This window comes from Saccostrea echinata, unplaced genomic scaffold, assembly GCF_033153115.1.
Source record: "Saccostrea echinata isolate AGI-Se365-2 ecotype Australia unplaced genomic scaffold, CSIRO_AGI_Sech_v1 ptg000045l, whole genome shotgun sequence".
In the NCBI taxonomy this organism is placed as follows: domain Eukaryota; kingdom Metazoa; phylum Mollusca; class Bivalvia; order Ostreida; family Ostreidae; genus Saccostrea; species Saccostrea echinata.
Window position 1 is genome coordinate 6,898,865 of NW_026889794.1, and position 24,577 is coordinate 6,923,441.

Consider the following 24,577-nt stretch of genomic DNA (forward strand, 5'->3'; position numbering starts at 1 on the left):
AAAATAATTTTGCAAATGACCAATGACAAGGTAAGTAAATTTACGAGCTCCATTTTTATTGAAAAAGCAGCTGTCAATGATATCAAAAAGCCTGGACTTTCATTTATCGTGGGGAATGGTTGTGTATAAAGTTGAAAAGTAGTAAGTTTTTAAGCTGTTGATTTTGGTAAAATCTTGCAATTTCAAATTTTCCAAAAGTTCCTTGGAATTCTTAAGTTCCACATCTGATTTACACCACTTCTCGAATATATTGTTGCACAGTACTCTTGAAGTTTCTCCTTCACTACTGTTAATATCTTAGTGAGGAGTAAAGAAAGAGGCTTGGTTGAACATTTACTGGAACCCGCTATGTATCTTTGTTTGTAAGGATTTTTATGAAGTTTCGGAATCCAATATAAATATGGTAATTCAAATTCATTTTGGTTGTTTGGAATATTAAAAATATTCAAAACTGACGTATGATTTTGAAGAATTTCTTCCTTAGAAAGGGAACTATAAGTTGGATTACAACATTATCCTAAAAGTTAAGATTCTATGTGATTGTCATATTACTTTAGAAATATCATGGATGTTATATCTCATGTATTGCTTTAATTAATTAAATTGCATGTAGTAAAGTATATCAAAAATATGTACAAAAACCATTCCTGACAACACATATCAAAAAATTGACCATTGACTCCATATAATTTTAATACCATCAGAATAAAATGAACAAAAATAAACAAAGGCTATTAATAGTTTAGTAATCTTATCATTCAGTTTTTTAAAATATTAGATAAAAAATGGCTAAAAATTAGAAAATTGACAGAGAAAATTCCGACTAGATAACAAATAAGTTTATAATTCAAATTCCAACTGTTAAAACTGTTAAACTAATTACATTATAATTCATTCACTACTAATTACATTATAATTCATCCACTACGGAAGCCGGTAGGTGCCAGGTAGAAAATGTTTTATATGACGCCGCCATATAAATAACTGGCGGTCGCCAGAAAATTAACTGGCGACCGCCATATAAATAGATCTGATTAACCTTTCGGCGAGCCAGATAAGTTATCTGGCGACCGCCAGAGAATTGGGAGGGTGCACCAGATATCCACAGAGTTTTGTTACTTGTTATATTTTGTTAATAAAGAAAATACATTGTGTTGTCATAGGGTAAAAAATTGAGGTATTTTCCGAGAAATACTCAGGGTCACTAGCATGAAAAGTAGGTCAATGACATAGTTATTTGAAAGTGAATAACACTATGAATATAGGTCTACAGTGTACAATAGGTGGCTTTTCATTCTTATCAGACTGAGTTGAATTTTTTGCCATGTGAGTAAAAGTCATCCTTAACAGTTTTTAAATCTTAATCATGATAAAAACTAGAAGGAGAACTTGAAACAAGCTGGAAGGTTTTTTTTAATTTGACTTATATTGGTACAGTTACGCAAATGGATATTTAAAGGAATTATCAGATGAAGATAATGGTGATATTGTGCGTCATTGAAAAAGTAAATGTATATGACATTAAACAAAATTTTAATTGTACCATGCAACGATTGGATTTGATAATTATAGCTGTTTGATTTATTTATAACACATATTAATCCTTATCTTCAGCATACAAATGAAAACTGAACGATATAAAAAGAGAGGTATAAATTCTTACAACTGATCATCACCTCATAGTTTGAGATTTTCAAAATGAGGCACATTCTTGGCTTGCTTCTTTTTCTGCATACCGCATATGTTCAATGTCTTTCAATACTCACAGACAACAGTGGTCAGAATATTACTCAGCTGGACATAAATGACATCGACTCGAAAAATGTGGACGTATTTAGGCAACTTTTGAACCAAGAAACAATCATAAGAATAGCATTGGTTAAAAATGTACACTCGCTGATGAAGGACATGGTCGACCTGAAACAAAGTATGGAGACATTGGAAACTTCACAGCAGAAAACAGAAGTAGAGGTGACAGCATTAAGACACGAAGTAAACGAACTAAAACGTGAAAACGAGAGACTTAAGCTTGAAAATAGAAAAAACGAAGTAAACTTCAACGCCGTTAAGGAAAATTTTACACTGCTCAGCGAAGATTTCCAGAGGGGTTTGGAACAGATTGAGGAGAAAAGAAAAGATTTCGAGACAAATACCAGCACGATACTTGGTGACCTGAAAGTAGAAATTCGTTATTTGTCAGTTACTTTGCTTGATTTGAATAAGCACACTTTAGAAGAAATTGATAAGAGTATTCCAGAAATGATCATGGAAAAGTACGAAATATTGTCAATGACATTGAATACTTCACTGAATGATGTAAACAGTGATTTACTTGCTACAAACTCGAGACTAACAAAGTCAATATCAAATCTGGAAAACACTCAGAATACGATTAAATCATCGATTTTTGGTAGGTATCTTTTACTCTTGTTAACATGCGAGTATTCTGCTACTGTGCATGTTTATAAAAGTAAAAAAAAAAAAAAAAAAAAACAACACTATTTTAACTTTTTTAAGAATAAAACTTAAGCTGATTTTCGACAATCTTAATGTCTTGCATAATAATCATATAAGTAATGCACATATACATTCCCGCTTGTGGTTTAACGTTTCCCGCTTAAACTGCTTTTTTTTTGCTAAGGTAATTATTTGAAATTTTTCAGGTCAACAATTATCAATTTAAGCTATACTTTCCATTTATTTAATCTTTTCAGTTAAATATATCCCGTTAAGTCTTACTTCAGAGCAATAATTTCATCATACCAACATTTTCGAAAAAGCAAAAAAAAAAAAAAAACAAACAAACAAACAAACAAACAAACAAACAAAACAAAACTTATATTGTTCTTAACTTTTGCCTATAAGTCCGTCTGTCACACTGCCTTCTTTCTAAAACATTTCTTATCTATATAGGGATGTCAAGAATATTTGATTTTTCATTCGATTAGTTAATTATCGAAGAATATATTAAGTTTTGATTCGAATATTCGTTTTCTTTTTTTCATTTTTTTTTTAAATATTCTTGAAACAACTCTAGTAAATTTGATTGGAAAAGGACTTAATTAACCAAGTTGCATTCTCCCGACCGACTGGCTAAAAATAGCCCAACTAAAAATTTTTTACCTCCAAGAGGCAATTCTTTTATTTATTCTGGAAAACAGATTTTTAAAAATATAGCATTGAAGTTTTCTGAGAAAAAAATTCTTACCTACCTATTGGCCCAATTTTTTCATCATGAGTCAGGAGAGGCCAAACAAACATTACTTTAAAGTTGGCCTAACATAGATATTTTTTTTAAATTCACACGAATAATTACAAAGGTCAACATCAACATTTACTACACAATACCGATATGAAACATGTACTGGCTGAGGGTAGGGTGATGCATAGATAAAATAAAGCAGGATTTATTTATTTTATCGAATATTCGAATATATTCGAATACTTTAACTGGATATTAGAATATGAATTATTGACAATTTTGACATCCCTTATATATCGTCTTCTACTCAAATAATTTGCTATATCTGTGTGTTTTTAACTTTTTTAAGAATAAAACTTAAGCTGATTTTCGACAATCTTAATGTCTTGCATAATAATCATATAAGTAATGCACATATACATTCCCGCTTGTGGTTTAACGTTTCCCGCTTAAACTGCTATTTTTTTGCTAAGGTAATTATTTGAAATTTTTCAGGTCAACAATTATCAATTTAAGCTATACTTTCCATTTATTTAATCTTTTCAGTTAAATATATCCCGTTAAGTCTTACTTCAGAGCAATAATTTCATCATACCAACATTTTCGAAAAAGCAAAAAAAAAAACAAAAAAAAAAACAAACAAACAAACAAAACAAAACTTATATTGTTCTTAACTTTTGCCTATAAGTCCGTCTGTCACACTGCCTTCTTTCTAAAACATTTCTTATCTATATAGGGATGTCAAGAATATTTGATTTTTCATTCGATTAGTTAATTATCGAAGAATATATTAAGTTTTGATTCGAATATTCGTTTTCTTTTTTTCATTTTTTTTTTAAATATTCTTGAAACAACTCTAGTAAATTTGATTGGAAAAGGACTTAATTAACCAAGTTGCATTCTCCCGACCGACTGGCTAAAATTAGCCCAACTAAAAATTTTTTACCTCCAAGAGGCAATTCTTTTATTTATTCTGGAAAACAGATTTTTAAAAATATAGCATTGAAGTTTTCTGAGAAAAAAATTCTTACCTACCTATTGGCCCAATTTTTTCATCATGAGTCAGGAGAGGCCAAACAAACATTACTTTAAAGTTGGCCTAACATAGATATTTTTTTTAAATTCACACGAATAATTACAAAGGTCAACATCAACATTTACTACACAATACCGATATGAAACATGTACTGGCTGAGGGTAGGGTGATGCATAGATAAAATAAAGCAGGATTTATTTATTTTATCGAATATTCGAATATATTCGAATACTTTAACTGGATATTAGAATATGAATTATTGACAATTTTGACATCCCTTATATATCGTCTTCTACTCAAATAATTTGCTATATCTGTGTGTTTTATCGGAGTTCTTTTGTGTGTGTGTGTAAAATTTTGCAAGAAATTAGAATTTTGTCGGGGATCCCCCAAAAAATCTTCGCTAAATCCGAAAATTTGCAATATCCGTGTTATATATAAGAATTAAAATATATTAACATAAAAGGTTTAATATTTTTTTTTTATTTAGAGCAGCTTACTTTATCACTTAGTTAGTTAAGGCATCTAAATATCATTGAGATTAATTTTGGAGGGAAGTTGACGACTTATTCTTATCTCGCGTTGTTGATTTTTTGCTATGTGTGTTTTATTTTTTCAGATGATATTAACAAAACCATTGCCAATCTACAGAATGATGTCAAACAATCACAGTATGAACAACTGAAATTATCTTCTACTGTCTCCTCCCTCGAAGTGTTCCGAATGAATGTTACCAGCAATCGTTGTGGTATGTGAAATAAAATAATATCTTTGTAAATATGGGGAAAACAGTTTAAACGTTGCAGGCACAAGAGCCCATGGGGCACAACCTAACGTGGGTTACCCTGACCTTTCCTTATTTCCTCATCAGATTTTTTCCCTTCTTGTTCCAGAGAAAAATCTTATCCCAATATTATTGTCCCACCCTGATCCAAGGTTTTGACATTCAAAACCATGGTCGGAACCCACGGATTTTCTCTCCGTTACACTACATTCAATGTAGTGTAACGGAGAGAAAACCCGTGGGTTCCGACGATTATTCAAAACTTGAATCCGCACATCATGGGGATGCTTCAATATCAATATGACTAACATGGCCTTGCTGTTTAAATTAAAGATATTATATTCCAATGTAAAGCTTTGATTCTCTAAAGTAGCTCAGTGTAAAATGTGATGAGAAAAGCTCATTTGAGCTAAAATGCATGAAATATATGGAGATAACGAACAGTATTCAATCTCAAAAGTCCAACAAAACAATACAAAATAGGAGCAGAGCAAATACGGACCTCCAAATTAAACACCAGAGGTGGGATCAGGTGCCATGGAGGAGTGAGCATCCCCTGCCGACCGGTCACACCCGCCGTGTGCTCCTTGTCATGATCGGGAAATAACGGGAAAATCCGTCGACAATTCATTGTGTAAATAATGGCCTAACAATTTGTATGAAAAACGTCAGTCAGCATTTGACTCAATGATAAATTGTATTTGCTGACAAGGTCATTGTATCGACCATAGAACTTACGAATTGATGACTTTAAACGAGACAGATGATATTCTTGTTTCATCAACTTGTTTGTCAATAATTTACCTCGTTTTAGAAATTGTACATACGTAGAGTATGCTCTTGCGTATCGAATCAACAGAGAGATATATACCCATATGCAGGTGATGAAGGTATATTGCTGCATAAGTAAGGGAAGTTGACGATTGAAAAGTTAAAGTCATCACGTTTATCATAAAACTTGGTTGTTAGATTACCATTAACGTCTTTTTCAAGTAAAATATCCAAATATGAAACAGATGTGTCAGACTCTATGGTATCTTTTATCTCAAGTTCACCAGGATATATCGTATCGACATAAGAATGGAAATAGCCATTGTTTATTGACAATATGTCGTCGATATATCTAAATGTCGAGTTGAAGGCCACAGCAAGTGTTTTCTTCTTTTCACGTACAAGATTTTGGACAAGTTCTGCTTCATATGAATACAAAAAAGGTCTGCTAATAACGGGGCGCAATTGGTACCTATAGCAATTCCAATAGATTGTTGGAAGACCTGTTCTCCAAAAACCACATAGATATTGTCAATCAGAAACTCAAGCATCTTTTAGTGTCAACTTCAGAATACTTGTGTGTACAATCAGAATTTTTTTTAACAAAATAATTTTGCAAATGACCAATGACAAGGTAAGTATATTTACGGATTCCATTTTTATTGAAAAAGCAGCTGTCAATGATATCAAAAAGCCTGGACTTTCATTTATCGTGGGGAATGGTTGTGTATAAAGTTGAAAAGTAGTAAGTTTTTAAGCTGTTGATTTTGGTAAAATCTTGTGATTTCAAATTTTCCAAAAGTTCCTTGGAATTCTCAAGTATCCACATCTGATTTACACCACTTCTCGAATATATTGTTGCACAGTACTCTTGAAGTTTCTCCTTCACCATTGTTTTAAAATATCTTAGTGAGGAGTAAAGAAAGAGGCTTGGTTGAACATTTACTGGAACCCGCTATGTATCTTTGTTTGTAAGGATTTTTATGAAGTTTCGGAATCATAATTCACGTAAGTGGGTTGGGTACTTTTTTCTACAAACGTTGTTCTAGACATTTACAAAAAGCCTATTAGATCAATTTATGGGGGACAAAATTAAAAAGCGTCATAACGTCTTTTGAAAATGCGTAATAAAGCGAAAAAGGCGTTATAATGCCTTTCAAAAGGGCATTATCATATTTTATCAGATGTAATCATGGAAATAAGTATCATCTTATTTTACATAAAATAGTTTGAATAATATGTATCATTGAACAAATCATGCAAATTAATGTGCATAAATTATTGTGTGACCTTTTTGCACTAAAAAAGTATCATATTTGAAGTATTAAAAATCTAAATAGGCAATAAAATATTGTTTGGTATCAAACTTTTTATGACTTTAGTGCTGATTGGTTGGAAGTACAGTGTAGTTTAAAATACCAAAAGAAAAAGTTAGGGTCAGTGATGTTAATTTTGAGATATTGGTTAAAATATGCAATTTTTGGGCCAAAAAATGTGTACATTTTATCTTGATTTCTTTAGTATATTTTCATTTCTTGGCAAAGTCTGTTGAGAGAATGTGTAAAAATTTGTTCTAAAAATATACATTGAAACCTATGTTCAATATTCCTAGCATATAATAACGGAAAATATTCTCTGAGTAAAACTATGTGGGGCTAAAGTTCCAAGATGTTAATTGTAACAAATATGTTGATTTGAAGAATTTTCTTCTAAATATCCTTCCGCTACAAAAAATAGTCTCTCATAAATTTTTGACTTTGTGAGCAGTTTTGAAATTGAATATTGTATAATTTGCATTGTTTAATTCAAATATGTTATATAAACTGAATTGTAATGAATAATTTTATAGTTTGAGGTTCTGATCGAACTTTTCTTAACAGCTGACGAGTGACATACCTTAATTAAGGTCAAGTTCTAGTAATTGACTTTAGACTAACATTTTAGTGCTAGATCCATTATGACGTCATAATCCATTTCATCTTTCTTTTTCCCGTACTTTACGGCTCTAATATAGAATTATGAGGAAAATAAAGTATTTCCCGGAATTCAATTTGAAATCATATGAAAAGTAATCCCGATACCTATATTAAATTTGATATTATTTCAAAGAAGAGGCCAAGAACATACAAATTACCATTTTCTGAGAGACTGTAGGCAATCTGGATACATTTCCTTTGTCCGATATTCAAAAAACTCCCATATTAATGACTGGTTTTCTTAATTTCTTATTGAAAATGAGTTTAAAATATGATTTTTCATCTTGTTTACCTACAAATTATGCCCCGAAACACCCTATTTGACTAAGCTTAAGTTATAAAACATCATTAAAGGAATTTAATTCTCAAATTTGAGAAATCTGTACGCACCTTTCATTTACTAGATCTTGACCTTAATACGTCTTTTCAAAAGGCGTTATTACGTGTTTTCAAAAGGCGGTATTACGCCTTTTCAAAATGAGATATTATGCCTTTAAAAAAATCGTTATTATGCCTTTTCTAAAGGTGTTATTACGCCTTTCAAAAACGCGCTATAACCGCTTTTCAAAAGACCTTATTACACCTTTTGTTTTCAAAACCTGACTTAGACCATCCCGGGGGCTGAAATGCTGACCCTCGGGACATGAATTTCACAATTTTGTATACGTTTTATTTCTCAAAAAATAATAATTTGAACAGACTGTAGCTAGATATCCAGGAAAACAAATTTTTGAATGCGTAATATATTTTCAGTGTTAAACCAACTTAGTCCTTCTCTGACACCTTTAGCAAGGGTCATGGATTTCACAGTTTTGGTTGAAGGCTAATTGCTCATTATACAAATGCAAATAGTCGCCTGCTTTTTTTCAAAGAGAAAAGAAAAAGATTTTCAAATTTGAAATGATTTTTTAATATATGACCAGCAAAGCCCCAAGCTACATCTGCCTGAATCCTGGATTTTCACAAGCAGTGTGTTGTCTTCTTTTAATTCTCATGCAAATAGATGTCTGCGAGATCTGCAAGAGTATAGAAAATACTTTTAAATATTGCATTAATAAAGATGGCTTTGATTCAATCATCCATATAATTATTAACTTAAAATAACATCTTATCATTTTCGCTATAACGCCTTTTCATCAGGCCAGCAGTATATGTACAAAAGGAGAATAGTCTCGCTGAATTTTAATATGAACAATTTCATTGATTGGACGCTTAGTTCCTTCACATTTTGTTGCAGTATGGTCCAACTCTGGGAAAGAATTTAAAAAAACAAGAGGCCCAAGGGCCTTAACGGTCACTTGAATACAATACAACAATTTAGAGGATCCATAAACTGATAAATGAAGCTTTGTTGCCCAAAAGCAAGAAAAATAGTATGATTAGGATCAACAAAATAGATAGTCTAGTATCTATCTGTCTCCCATTTATCACTATTACTATGCAGACTATTAACAAAATGTCTATTTTTTAACCCTATATTATAACTTCTCACATTGGTCTCTCTTTGAAGAACATTTAAAAAGATAAGTTATTTTTGTCTCATTTTTATTCATCTATTATTTTCAAGTCTACCTGATCATTAAAACTATGAAAGTACTTTCTGTATTATACAATAAATACTCTTGCATAATTCTCTTATTCTATTAACCTTTCAAATACATTATTTACAGTAATTGATTATCAAAGGTGAATGGCAAGGGTGAATAACCTTGCTCAGCAGAATACAAATTATTAGAGCCCTTGCCAGGAACCAGAACACTTGACTAAATGGTCCAGGTGTTCAAAATTCATAGAAGATTTTCAAAGAAATGCATTTTCACTATATTATTAAATAAAAAAAAGCCCCACCCTTACATCAGAACTTCTGACGCAGGGGCCATGAATTCACAATTCTGGAAGAAGCACCCTTGCTCATCATAACTATACACTTGTTTCTTTGCTTTATAACCAGTAGTAGAAAAAAAATATTTGGAAAAAAATTATGCATTTTCACTAAATAATCAATAGAGCTTCAACAGAATCCCTGACCCAGGGGCCATGAATTTCACAATTTTGGAAGAGGCATTCTTCCTTATCATAACCATGCACTTCCTTTGTTTGAATAATACCTAGGAGCAGAGAAGAATATTTTGAAAGAATTTATGAATGTTCCCTATATAAACAATAGAGCTCCGCTCTTACACAAGAACCCCTGACCCTGAGGCCATGAAATTCATAATTTCTGAGGAGGGAGCCTTATTTATCATAACTATGTACTTAGTTTATTTAATATCCAGGAGCAGAGAAGAAGATTTTCAAAGAATTAAATGAATGCATTTTCACGATATATATCAATAGAGCCACGCCCTAACACCAGAACCCCTGACCCAGGGGCCATGAAATTCACAATTTTGGAAGAGGCAACCATGCTCGTCATAACTATGCATGTTAGTTTATTTAATACCCAGGAGCAGATAAGAATATTTTCAAAGAATTAATGCAATTTTACAATATAATCAATAGAGCCCCACCTTAACACCTGAACCCCTGTCCCAGGGGCCATGAAATTCACAATTTCTGAAAAGGCAGCCATGCTCGCCATTACTATATTCTTAGTTAGTTTATTTAATACTAGGAGTAGAGAAGATTTTCAATGATTAATGTATTTTCACTATATAATCAATAGAGCCCCACCCTAACACCAGGACCCCTGACCCAGGGGCCATGAAATTCACAATTTTGGATGAGGCACTCTTCCTCATCATTACTTTATACTTAGTTAGTTTGTTCAATACCCAAGAACAGAGAAGAAGATTTTCAAAGAATTAATGTATTTTCCCTATATAATCAATATAGCCCCACCCTAGCACCAGAACCCCTGATCCTGGGGTCATGAATTTCACAATTTCGGTATAGGGCTCAGTGCTTACTACAGTCATGCCAACAGTTTGACTGCTTGATGTCCAGGAGTAAAGAAGAAGATTTTTAAAGATTGCATTAATTTTGGTGGTTTTAGCCCCACCCCTCAGGCCCAGGGGGGGGGGCAGGGATCATGAAATTCACATTTTTGTTCCCCTTCACCTATAGATGCTATATGCCAAATTTGGTTGAAATTGGTTAAGCGGTTTCAGAGAAGAAGCTAAAAATGTTCAAATGTTAACATACAACGCAAGACGACAGACAAAAACGGATAGCAATAGGTGACCTGAGTTACTCAGGTGACCTAAAAAATTACCGAAAAATTAGAAAAATGATCCCCTGACCCCTTACATTCCCCCTAGAAAAATGACCCCCTGACCCCTAACCCCCCCCCCCCCCCAAAAAAAGGATTTTCGAGTTTAAGCAGTGTCGGGTTATTTTGTTTTGTGTTTTGTTTTGTTTTTTATCTTTGTTTTTTTCTCTCCACCCCCCCCCCCTTCAAAAACTCGGGCCTTTCAAAAGGTATCATAACGCCATTTCGAAAGCATGATAACGCCTTTTCCATAAGCGTAATAACGCCTTTTTGAAATGCGAAATAAATCCTTTCTGAAAGGCATAATAACGCCTTTTGAAAAGGAGAAATACCTGTAAAGCCATTTTGAGAAGGCGTAATAACTTCATAGAAAGGCGTTAGAGTGCCTTTTTCAACTCCTTTTTGAGAAGGCGTAATAACACTTTTTGAAAGAAATTTTAAAGATATTTCCTATATATATTTCCTATGGTAAAATTTGACCCTCTGTTGTGGCCCTGTCCTACCCCCAGCGGTCGTGATTGGAAACAAGAGGCCCATGGGCCACATCGCTCACCTGAGCACATTGGCTAGGGAGGGGCTTGAATTTTAAACTACCTGATGATGCTTCCATGTCAATATAACAAATGGCTTTGTTGTACTTAAGAAGATTTTTTTAAAAAAATTCCCATATATTCCTTTGTAAAAATTTGATCCCTCATTGTGGCTCCTCCCTATCCCAGGGGTCATCATTTGAACAAACTTGAATCTACACTACCTGAGGATGCTTCCATATCAATATGACTAAACTTAGCTTTTCTGTTCTTGAGAAGAAATATTTTTTCTATATGTTCTTATGTAAAACTTTCCTTCCCCCATTGGGCCCCACCCTACCCCTTGGGGTCATCATTTGAACAAAATTGAATCTTCACTACCTGAGGATGCTTCCATATCAAAATGACTAATCATGGTTTGCAGTTCTTCAGAAGAAGATATTTTCCTTTATATTTCTATGTAAAACTTTGATCCCCCATTGTGGCCCCACCCTACCCCCAGGGGTCATGGTTTGAACAAACTTGAATCTACACTACCTGAGGATGCTTCCATATAAATATGACTCATCATGGCTTTGCTGTTCTTGAGAAGAAGATTTTTAAAGATTTTTCCTATATATTTCTATGTAAAACTTTGATCCTCCATTGTGGCCCCGCCCTACCCCTGGGGGTCAAGATTTGAACAAATTTGAATCTACACTACCTGAGGATGCTTCCATATAAATATGACCAATCATGACTTTGCTGTTCTTGAGAAGAAGATTTTAAAAGATTTTTCCTATATATTTCTATGTAAAACTTTGATCCCCCATTGTGGCCCCGCCCTACCCCCAGGGGTCAAGATTTGAACAAATTTGAATCTACACTACCTGAGGATGCTTCCATATAAATATGACTCATCATGGCTTTGCTGTTCTTGAGAAGAAGATTTTTAAAGATTTTTCCTATATATTTCTATGTAAAACTTTGATCCTCCATTGTGGCCCCGCCCTACCCCCCGGGGGTCATGATTTGAACAAACTTGAATCTACACTACCTCAGGATGCTTCCATTTAAATATGACTCATCATGGCTTTGCTGTTCTTGAGAAGAAGATTTTTAAAGATTTTTCCTATATATTTCTATGTAAAACTTTGATCCTCCATTGTGGCCCCGCCCTACCCCCCGGGGGTCATGATTTGAACAAACTTGAATCTACACTACCTCAGGATGCTTCCATTTAAATATGACTCATCATGGCTTTGCTGTTCTTGAGAAGAAGATTTTTAAAGATTTTTCCTATATATTTCTATGTAAAACTTTGATCCTCCATTGTGGCCCCGCCCTACCCCCGGGGGTCATGATTTGAACAAATTTGAATCAACACTACCTAAGGATGCTTCCATATAAATATGACTCATCATGGCTTTGCTGTTCTTGAGAAGAAGATTTTTAAAGATTTTTCCTATATATTTCTATGTAAAACTTTGATCCCCCATTGTGGCCCCACCCTACCCCCGGGGGTCATGATTTGAACAAACTTGAATCTACACTACCTCAGGATGCTTCCATTTAAATATGACTCATCATGGCTTTGCTGTTCTTGAGAAGAAGATTTTTAAGGATTTTTCCTAAATATTTCTATGTAAAACTTTGATCCTCCATTGCAGCCCCGCCCTACCCCCGGGGGTCATGATTTGAACAAACTTGAATGTACACTACCTAAGGATGCTTCCACATGAGTTTCATCTTTCCTGGCCCTATGGTTCTTGAGAAGAAGATTTTTAAATGATGCCATTATTTTTTCAGTAATTCCTAATTATCTCCCCTTGAAAGAGGGCGTGGCCCTTCATTTGAACAAACTTGAATCCCCTTTACCCAAGGATACTTTGTGGCAAGTTTGGTTGAAATTGGCCCAGTGGTTCTTGAGAAGAAGTCGAAAATGTGAGAAGTTTACAGACAGACAGACAGACGGACAGACAGACAGACGCCGGACAAAATGTGATCAGAAAAGCTCACTTGAGCTTTCAGCTCAGGTGAGCTAAAAAACTTGAATCTACACTACTAGAGGATACTTCTATAATAATACGACTTATCATGGTTTGCTGTCCTTGAGAAGAAGATTTTTTAAAGGCATTTCCTATATACTGTAAATGTATTATATTTTGCGTGTACGATATTTGGCGGAAGTTGATTTTGAACAAGTTAGCGAAGATTTGTTTCAGCGCGTTTACTTATGTTCCTATTTATATCTACATGTGCAAGACATTTTAGCGTTGTACTTGATTTAGCGGAAGTTTCTTTCCGCGAAAGGCGCTAAAAAGAAAACACAGCTAAATGTAATACGTTTATTCCTATGTAAAACTTCGACCCCCTTTCATGGCCCAGCTCTACTCCCAGAGTTATAATATGAACAAATCTAAATCTAGAGTATGTAATGAAGCTTTTACATAAGTTTCATCTTTTCTAGTCCAGTGGTTGTTAAGAAGATTATTTTTAAATGCCATGCACTAGATTTTCACGAATTCTTAATCACCCCCCCCCCCCGTTGAAAGAGGGCGTGGCACTTCCTGTGAAGAAACTTAAATCCCCTTCACATAAGGATGCTTCTGTGGCAAGTTTGGTTGAAATTGGCTCAGTGGTTCTTGAGAAGAAGTCGAAAATGTGTTTACAGACGGCAGACACCAGACGACAGACGGACACCAGGTACTCTTTGAACAGAAAAGCTCACTTGAGCTTTGGCTCAGGTGAGCTAAAAACTGAAACCTTGACTGAAATAGACAGCAGATAAGAAAATATAAGCTACAAGTTTGAACTTAAGGATACTCGATGATCTATACGTACGCAGATACTTGTAGACGTGCATCATTAGCAGAAGTGATTGCAAGTAGGTAATGCCCAAAATTCCCGGGGGGGGGGGGGGTTCCTCTGCTTCACGTTTAAGTCCATGTCGCACATGTCACAAAATCAATGCTTTTGTAGACTTGTCAAAGAGAGTGGCCTTCACTGCTGGAGTGACGTCCCGTAGCAGTTCCTGGAACAGCGGGATATTGGTGTTCAATAAAGTCATCAATAACGTGGGAGGTGGTTATAACCCGAACACCGGAATATTTACAGCACCAGTGGAAGGGGACTACTTGTTTTACGTCAGTATTCAAAGTTACAGTAATAACGATGATATACATGTAGATATTGTATTTAATGGATCTAAAAAGGTTTGAGCAATGGCAAACATGCATGGTTCTGATGATGGTTACGAGACTGGTACGAACCTGGTGACTTTGCCATTGGACCAGGGAGACACAGTATGGGTCAGCCATCAGGCTGGATCAGGTTATCACACCTACAGTGACTCTCCTGTTACCACGTTCTCGGGATTCTTGATGTAAACAACTCAATATTTGAATATACCACTAATATTTTATTGTCATACAAAAATCGTATCTTAGAAATGGAATAAAAATATTATATAGCATTTTGAATTTCAATGATATCTACAACTCATTTATGCAATTACATTGTTACAAAAGGGTAGTAGCAGGAAATGGCATGCGAAAATGGACCAGTTCCAGACCCCGTTCAGTGTCTTTGGAAGATGTGGTCGATTAGAATACGAGGTTCCCTCTATCCCAAACATCTAGGTAACAGGAGACAAAAAAAAAACAACATACCACGTTGTCTTGGTACCTGAGTCACTCAAGTTACATATTGTTCTCTGTTGTACATTGTCCTTTGCCTGTAAACTTTCGCAGCACAGTTAAGGCTAGAGAAAAAGAGTCGGAGCCTAATTTTTGAGGGAAATATTAACTACATGCATGACATCATACAAAACTAGCGAAAACCCACAGCATACAATGTAAAAGTATCCCATCATAATGAAGAAACCACAGCATTTAATGTAAAAGCACCACCTTATCATAAAAACGTTTTAACGAATTGCACAAATTCGTTATAACAGATTAAACTCGTCATAACAAATTCGTTAGAACAAATTCGTTATAAAGAATTCAAAAATATTTTGATTGGTCCGAAATGGACTTCCGTACTTAATCTTCCAGTGTAAAATTCAAATAAATTATGATTATCAGGTGCCCAAGACACGGCTATGGACCAACGGTACTGCGCACAAGACATAATACGCTATTATAGTCTTTGTGAAGACTCTGTGGTGCAGAGTTATTGTGAACTTTGCTCCGTAAACATTAATTTTGTAAGGAATGTGTAGGAGAACATTTCACTGATTCATAAAAAAATCGCAGAGTTGTACCTTGCAAAGCAAAAACTTCTACCCCCAACTACCCTAAAAAGTCCGAACCATAATAAAATACTGTAACGTGCTGACGCTACACTCTGAACTGCCTGAGTCTGTCAGGATGGTGCAGTTCAAATATTGAAGTTCAAATTTATTTCTTTTATTATTTAATTCTTTTTTTTCTGACACCAGGTACTATTTAAGTACCAAAGAAACAAAATGAAGAGTCTGTTTCAAGTTCCACAATTTATTTAGTGCAATAGTCCCTTTTAACAAGATAATAAATTAATAGCCTCCTCAAAATAACATGAAATTAATTCCTTTGTTTCTCAATTTCTCCCAAAATAAAATCAGAATTCAAGTAAATTCACAAACAGTACTTTTGTAAAGTCTAATTCAGAGATAACTCAGAATATGTGACTTTAATTAAATTACTTGCAATTAATTAATAAATTGATAAAATTCCCAACTTTTGTAAAGTCTAATTCAGAGATAACTCAGAATATGTGACTTTTAATTAAGTTATTCACACTAATTAACAAATTAATTGATCAGATTTCCAAGTTATAGAACTATGTGAACAAATCTAAATCCCTAAAGATATTTCCTAGCAATTTCAATTAGTTTTTACCCAGTAAAATTCCAAATGAATAAATAAACTTACATCTTAAAAATTATGCTAACCCCACTTGTTTCTCTAAAACCCAAAAGTTGCAGACTCACTGAAAATTAACGGATTCGTCTTATTTATACCCTGATAAAATCCGTTTAACCAATTTACTCTAAAAATTCGTTCTACTAAGAACAGATTTCGTTTACAGTAAACGGAAAATGTCTCGTGCAACATAGTTCCATTATTAAAACTTTCAAACAAATAAAATTATACAATTTAAATACTACTTTTCATTCAACATCTCATGTGGACAAACACCACCAAATGTTTTCCCATAGACTTCCATACAAATTCCAATCACTGTCACTTATTTATATAATCAATATTCAAAAAATCAGTCACTGTGAAAGAAAGTTCAACACCTCTTCTTCAAAATTCCACCACGAAAAATATATCGTGCCGTTGCGTTTTTCCTTTAAATTTTGGCCTGTTTACAACTGGTATAGATCCGCACTGAATGAAACTGTCCAGCAAAATATCACCCCTCATCTCAAGTCTTCCTTTACAAGTCCTATATCTTTTCACACATTCTGTTATATCACATATAATTTTTATCACTTATATTTAACTGTCAAATTCCACCACAAAGATTTTCTCTTAATGACCAATCAGGACTCCTGTCAGCTTTTCTTCTCCGCACAACTTTGGGTGTCCAAGATGGCGGCCCCCTGTACCTAGGCAATTCTGGTGTTTTTCCTATAACCAAATGGATAACAAAGTGAAAAAGTGGCCAATTTGACATTTTTAGATAACATGTATATTGTACATTTAAAATATGTAACCTGAAGAAATTACATGTAAAAACATGTAAATTATGACTATCTATTTAATGTAACCCCCCTACACAGAATGAATGCAACTGTGATATGAAGATGTATTGAAAGTGAACTTCATATTGACTTTTTACAGTGATTATGAAATAAAATATGTAATTAACTGACTAACAGTGTTATTTCTTATGTTTTCAAGAGGATTTGAGGGATTACATGTAATTTTCACATTCAGGGTATATTGTACCCGGTTTTAAAAAAAATAGCCAAAAAAAATCAAATTATTGAGAAAAAATGTTTTTAACATGTATTTAATTTTACAATTCAAAATGAAATCACTAAGCAGCTGACAGCCAATTAAGAGAAGGTTATCAAAAGAGATGAGAGGTAATCTGATCTAGTAGTGTTGTTTCTCTGTAGCAGTAAAACTGTCATTACCCCCTTCAATACACCTACATTTTGCAGTGAGGGTTGCTGGCTAATTCCTATCATGATAATAAATTATTGCACGATAACACCTTAACTTGACATGATGCTGATAGAGCAATGGAAAAAGCACATCACAAGTGAATTTCACTTCAGACACAGTATCCATAGTAAAATTTTCAGTCAGGTTTCAAAGATGGGAAAATTCAAAAGAGGGAATAATTATGGTTTTAAACCCAAATATGTGCCTCACAACAAGGGAAAATTACTTAACAAAGAAGAAAACTCACCTGCACCATTCACAAGAGTAGACCGGGAAACCCTGGAACTGGTGAGACATCCACCCTCAGTGAGTGAGGAACAGGAAATGATGCTGCGACCTGGGTGCCACCGGTTGCTGCGGCCAAGACCCCTGAAAAAGAAAGAGAATCCTGAGGCTTTGATGCAGGCCGAATCCATGGGGTATTAACTACAGTTCTTTAAAATTTAATAAATAATGAAATTAAACCTCTATAATTAGTAAATAAATTTTCTAATTATTAGAATAGGCCCATACAAGGCCAATATGCCTGAAATAAGGGGTATACCTAAGATCATGTCCAATTAATCAGCTTAATTAACTCATAATTAATTAATTCTCTAAATTATCATAACATTCTTTAAAATTGATCATTTATTTGAGGAAAAAAGTTACAAAACCAGTTTCTACAGACTGTGATGAGTCTTTTGTCTCAATTCTGAAAACAAGTATAGTCTAAGGGGAGTAACTCTAATTTCTGAAAATGAACTTACCTGGATAGGAAGTGATCAGATACAAAACTGGTTTCGGTAGGTGTGATTCAGACTCCCACAGACTGCTCCATCTTCAAAAGACAAGTGGGCTGTTCAATACAGCCTTCAAAGAACATGGGAGGACCAACCCTGGATGTGACGGCAACCTGACCTGGGACATGGACTCTGAGGAGAGGCGTGGCCTGGGTACTCGACTACGGCTGAAATGCAGCAGGTGCCCTTACACTTCAGAAATGCACAAGCTCTATGTGGAAGTGCAGTCCAATTCCAGGGGAAGGAAAGCAGCAACAATAAACTATGGCCTACAAGTAGGTCTAAGTCAAACCCCCATTGGCAGTTCATCTCTGCGCAAAATTTTTATGGCCACCAACACTCCACCTCCAGCCGAGTCTTCACTACAAAAGACAAGTAACACTGTCATGCAAAAAGTAGTTACCCTGAATAAGAGTGATATGAAAAAAAGATGTAAGAAATTAGTTAATATTAATAAATTGCGGGGGGCCCCAAACCCAAACAACATAGGAATTCAGTGCGATGGGATGTATAATAACTCCCTCTACTCCGGGGTGGGGGAAACCCCCTTCCAGCCTGCTACACAGACCGTCTTCTCAATTGCAGAAGATGTGACCAGTAGTCACGAGATAATATCTTTAGTGACCAAAAACAAAATATGTCCTGAGCGACAGCACCTCAAGAACAATCCAAGCCATGTGTGCACTGAGCAGACATGTGGGGCAAATATACCCATGACCAAAAACATTGGTGACGAATTCACCTGGGCCAAAGAGGGCATAGAGGACCTTCTCGAGAATGATTTAAATGTCAAGGACATTACGTCAGACCCTGACAGTACAATATTCAAGGCTGCAGAGTCTTTGTATGCCGAGGGCAAACTATCGGACGAACCGCGACATTTTGTCGACACTCGGCATCTTGCTGAAAATGTCAGAAAGGCCATCAAGAAAGATGAATCTTTACAGAAAATTATGCCCAAAAATACTAAAGCTGAAAGAATCAAACTGCTACATAACTTTGCTATAGATTTTACAGACAGATGCACTGGTGAAATAAATCAGGCACAAATAAAATGCACAGGTCATGCATGCAAAATTAAGAAGCAACTCTCCTATGTGAGTGATGCCATAATTTGCTGCTACATGGGTGAACATGCCTTATGCAAAAAACACTCCTTAGTATGCAAGGGTGGAAAGAAAAATTGGCTCGCTAAAAGTGCTTACCTTGATGGAAACTTCAAAATTCCATACTCCAGGGCCAATGCAAGGATTCTCCAGGCCTGTGTCAATAGGCGGCTTGCCCCGTCAGTGCTAGACAAATCCATTCTTAATACCAATACACAGAAAGTGGAGAGCTTCAATAGGCGTCTAAGGCGGTCACTGCCTAAGAATGTCACTTTTGCACGCAACTTTCACGGTCGGGCGCACAGTGCAGCTCACAGTACAAATAATGGCCCGGGGGAATCCATAAAGATCTTGTGTGCTGGTGTGGGTGCCCCCATCCCAGAAGGGGGGAGGGTTAGTCAATCTCTGAAAAATATTCAAAATAATTATGAAAGGCAAAAAACATATCAGAAATCAAAAAAATATAGAAATACTAGAGTAATCAAAAGAAAAAAGCTGTATAAACTCTATGAACAGCATCAGGAGGAAGTAAACTACAGAAAGAATATGATGTTTTCAAAGTCATTTAAAGACCAAAAATCTCAAAAGTTAAGCAAAAAAAATGAGCACAGCTATTCAAAACCCCTAACTAAATGAAATGAAATTTACATGTAATTAAAATATAATTACATAAAATGCACCAGGGCATGTGTGACTTGCTGCACAGCCCCTGCAACTGGCAGTGAATCCTCTCCTGGTTGATAGAGTGGGACTCTACTACCAGGTGCTGGGGGTTCACACAAAGCTTATTGTGACATAAGTGGCTGCACTCGACATTGTCACGTGGAAACTGACTCCGTGTCAGTTTCCATTCTGCCATAAGGGCAACTCTGTGTGCCTTTTCAACCTTTCTACCCTCCTCTGGCCAGTAAACAGTTTGTAACCCATAGCCAGAAGAGGAAATCCTACCCCTCCAATACACACAGGTGCCCCCCTGGGGGCCCCGCTCACTTTTAAGATTTAACTTTTTTTTTAAATTATCAAAAAATGCATCCATTTTGTAATCAAAATGACAAATGGCGCTAAAAATGCACTATTTTCTTACACTTACCTCATAAACTGGTTCTTGTCACCTCTGTATAGGACAAACACCACCAAATGTTTTCCCATAGACTTCCATACAAATTCCAATCACTGTCACTTATTTATATAATCAATATTCAAAAAATCAGTCACTGTGAAAGAAAGTTCAACACCTCTTCTTCAAAATTCCACCACGAAAAATATATCGTGCCGTTGCGTTTTTCCTTTAAATTTTGGCCTGTTTACAACTGGTATAGATCCGCACTGAATGAAACTGTCCAGCAAAATATCACCCCTCATCTCAAGTCTTCCTTTACAAGTCCTATATCTTTTCACACATTCTGTTATATCACATATAATTTTTATCACTTATATTTAACTGTCAAATTCCACCACAAAGATTTTCTCTTAATGACCAATCAGGACTCCTGTCAGCTTTTCTTCTCCGCACAACTTTGGGTGTCCAAGATGGCGGCCCCCTGTACCTAGGCAATTCTGGTGTTTTTCCTATAACCAAATGGATAACAAAGTGAAAAAGTGGCCAATTTGACATTTTTAGATAACATGTATATTGTACATTTAAAATATGTAACCTGAAGAAATTACATGTAAAAACATGTAAATTATGACTATCTATTTAATGTAACCCCCCTACACAGAATGAATGCAACTGTGATATGAAGATGTATTGAAAGTGAACTTCATATTGACTTTTTACAGTGATTATGAAATAAAATATGTAATTAACTGACTAACAGTGTTATTTCTTATGTTTTCAAGAGGATTTGAGGGATTACATGTAATTTTCACATTCAGGGTATATTGTACCCGGTTTTAAAAAAAATAGCCAAAAAAAATCAAATTATTGAGAAAAAATGTTTTTAACATGTATTTAATTTTACAATTCAAAATGAAATCACTAAGCAGCTGACAGCCAATTAAGAGAAGGTTATCAAAAGAGATGAGAGGTAATCTGATCTAGTAGTGTTGTTTCTCTGTAGCAGTAAAACTGTCATTACCCCCTTCAATACACCTACATTTTGCAGTGAGGGTTGCTGGCTAATTCCTATCATGATAATAAATTATTGCACGATAACACCTTAACTTGACATGATGCTGATAGAGCAATGGAAAAAGCACATCACAAGTGAATTTCACTTCAGACACAGTATCCATAGTAAAATTTTCAGTCAGGTTTCAAAGATGGGAAAATTCAAAAGAGGGAATAATTATGGTTTTAAACCCAAATATGTGCCTCACAACAAGGGAAAATTACTTAACAAAGAAGAAAACTCACCTGCACCATTCACAAGAGTAGACCGGGAAACCCTGGAACTGGTGAGACATCCACCCTCAGTGAGTGAGGAACAGGAAATGATGCTGCGACCTGGGTGCCACCGGTTGCTGCGGCCAAGACCCCTGAAAAAGAAAGAGAATCCTGAGGCTTTGATGCAGGCCGAATCCATGGGGTATTAACTACAGTTCTTTAAAATTTAATAAATAATGAAATTAAACCTCTATAATTAGTAAATAAATTTTCTAATTATTAGAATAGGCCCATACAAGGCCAATATGCCTGAAATAAGGGGTATACCTAAGATCATGTCCAATTAATCAGCTTAATTAACTCATAATTAATTAATTCTCTAAATTATCATAACATTCTTTAAAATTGATCATTTATTTGAGGAAAAAAGTTACAAAACCAGTTTCTACAGACTGTGATGAGTCTTTTGTCTCAATTCTGAAAACAAGTATAGTCTAAGGGGAGTAACTCTAATTTCTGAAAATGAACTTACCTGGATAGGAAGTGATCAGATACAAAACTGGTTTCGGTAGGTGTGATTCAGACTCCCACAGACTGCTCCATCTTCAAAAGACAAGTGGGCTGTTCAATACAGCCTTCAAAGAACATGGGAGGACCAACCCTGGATGTGACGGCAACCTGACCTGGGACATGGACTCTGAGGAGAGGCGTGGCCTGGGTACTCGACTACGGCTGAAATGCAGCAGGTGCCCTTACACTTCAGAAATGCACAAGCTCTATGTGGAAGTGCAGTCCAATTCCAGGGGAAGGAAAGCAGCAACAATAAACTATGGCCTACAAGTAGGTCTAAGTCAAACCCCCATTGGCAGTTCATCTCTGCGCAAAATTTTTATGGCCACCAACACTCCACCTCCAGCCGAGTCTTCACTACAAAAGACAAGTAACACTGTCATGCAAAAAGTAGTTACCCTGAATAAGAGTGATATGAAAAAAAGATGTAAGAAATTAGTTAATATTAATAAATTGCGGGGGGCCCCAAACCCAAACAACATAGGAATTCAGTGCGATGGGATGTATAATAACTCCCTCTACTCCGGGGTGGGGGAAACCCCCTTCCAGCCTGCTACACAGACCGTCTTCTCAATTGCAGAAGATGTGACCAGTAGTCACGAGATAATATCTTTAGTGACCAAAAACAAAATATGTCCTGAGCGACAGCACCTCAAGAACAATCCAAGCCATGTGTGCACTGAGCAGACATGTGGGGCAAATATACCCATGACCAAAAACATTGGTGACGAATTCACCTGGGCCAAAGAGGGCATAGAGGACCTTCTCGAGAATGATTTAAATGTCAAGGACATTACGTCAGACCCTGACAGTACAATATTCAAGGCTGCAGAGTCTTTGTATGCCGAGGGCAAACTATCGGACGAACCGCGACATTTTGTCGACACTCGGCATCTTGCTGAAAATGTCAGAAAGGCCATCAAGAAAGATGAATCTTTACAGAAAATTATGCCCAAAAATACTAAAGCTGAAAGAATCAAACTGCTACATAACTTTGCTATAGATTTTACAGACAGATGCACTGGTGAAATAAATCAGGCACAAATAAAATGCACAGGTCATGCATGCAAAATTAAGAAGCAACTCTCCTATGTGAGTGATGCCATAATTTGCTGCTACATGGGTGAACATGCCTTATGCAAAAAACACTCCTTAGTATGCAAGGGTGGAAAGAAAAATTGGCTCGCTAAAAGTGCTTACCTTGATGGAAACTTCAAAATTCCATACTCCAGGGCCAATGCAAGGATTCTCCAGGCCTGTGTCAATAGGCGGCTTGCCCCGTCAGTGCTAGACAAATCCATTCTTAATACCAATACACAGAAAGTGGAGAGCTTCAATAGGCGTCTAAGGCGGTCACTGCCTAAGAATGTCACTTTTGCACGCAACTTTCACGGTCGGGCGCACAGTGCAGCTCACAGTACAAATAATGGCCCGGGGGAATCCATAAAGATCTTGTGTGCTGGTGTGGGTGCCCCCATCCCAGAAGGGGGGAGGGTTAGTCAATCTCTGAAAAATATTCAAAATAATTATGAAAGGCAAAAAACATATCAGAAATCAAAAAAATATAGAAATACTAGAGTAATCAAAAGAAAAAAGCTGTATAAACTCTATGAACAGCATCAGGAGGAAGTAAACTACAGAAAGAATATGATGTTTTCAAAGTCATTTAAAGACCAAAAATCTCAAAAGTTAAGCAAAAAAAATGAGCACAGCTATTCAAAACCCCTAACTAAATGAAATGAAATTTACATGTAATTAAAATATAATTACATAAAATGCACCAGGGCATGTGTGACTTGCTGCACAGCCCCTGCAACTGGCAGTGAATCCTCTCCTGGTTGATAGAGTGGGACTCTACTACCAGGTGCTGGGGGTTCACACAAAGCTTATTGTGACATAAGTGGCTGCACTCGACATTGTCACGTGGAAACTGACTCCGTGTCAGTTTCCATTCTGCCATAAGGGCAACTCTGTGTGCCTTTTCAACCTTTCTACCCTCCTCTGGCCAGTAAACAGTTTGTAACCCATAGCCAGAAGAGGAAATCCTACCCCTCCAATACACACAGGTGCCCCCCTGGGGGCCCCGCTCACTTTTAAGATTTAACTTTTTTTTTAAATTATCAAAAAATGCATCCAT

The 24,577-nt window shown here is 35.6% G+C and overlaps 1 protein-coding gene and 2 long non-coding RNA genes across 3 annotated transcripts; 1 reads left to right on the top strand and 2 right to left on the bottom strand.

The window, feature by feature from the left end:
* The first annotated feature begins 1,681 nt into the window (after positions 1-1,681).
* On the top strand, positions 1,682-14,964 carry LOC133201698 (uncharacterized). Its single transcript, XM_061337489.1, has 3 exons — positions 1,682-2,410; positions 4,858-4,986; positions 14,472-14,964. Exons 1-3 carry the CDS (start codon positions 1,699-1,701, stop codon positions 14,708-14,710), a joined length of 1,080 nt encoding a protein of 359 aa, XP_061193473.1. The 5' UTR covers positions 1,682-1,698; the 3' UTR covers positions 14,711-14,964.
* A 1,377-nt stretch (positions 14,965-16,341) lies between these two features.
* Positions 16,342-19,942, bottom strand: LOC133201724 (uncharacterized). The gene is made up of 4 exons (XR_009723135.1): positions 19,641-19,942; positions 18,403-18,797; positions 17,901-18,022; positions 16,342-17,110 (listed from the first exon to the last, which is right to left on the bottom strand). It is a non-coding gene; the product is annotated as an uncharacterized LOC133201724 (long non-coding RNA).
* Positions 19,943-20,637: 695 nt separating this feature from the next.
* LOC133201728 (uncharacterized) lies at positions 20,638-23,942 on the bottom strand. The gene is made up of 4 exons (XR_009723137.1): positions 23,641-23,942; positions 22,403-22,797; positions 21,901-22,022; positions 20,638-21,110 (listed from the first exon to the last, which is right to left on the bottom strand). It is a non-coding gene; the product is annotated as an uncharacterized LOC133201728 (long non-coding RNA).
* Positions 23,943-24,577: the final 635 nt, after the last annotated feature.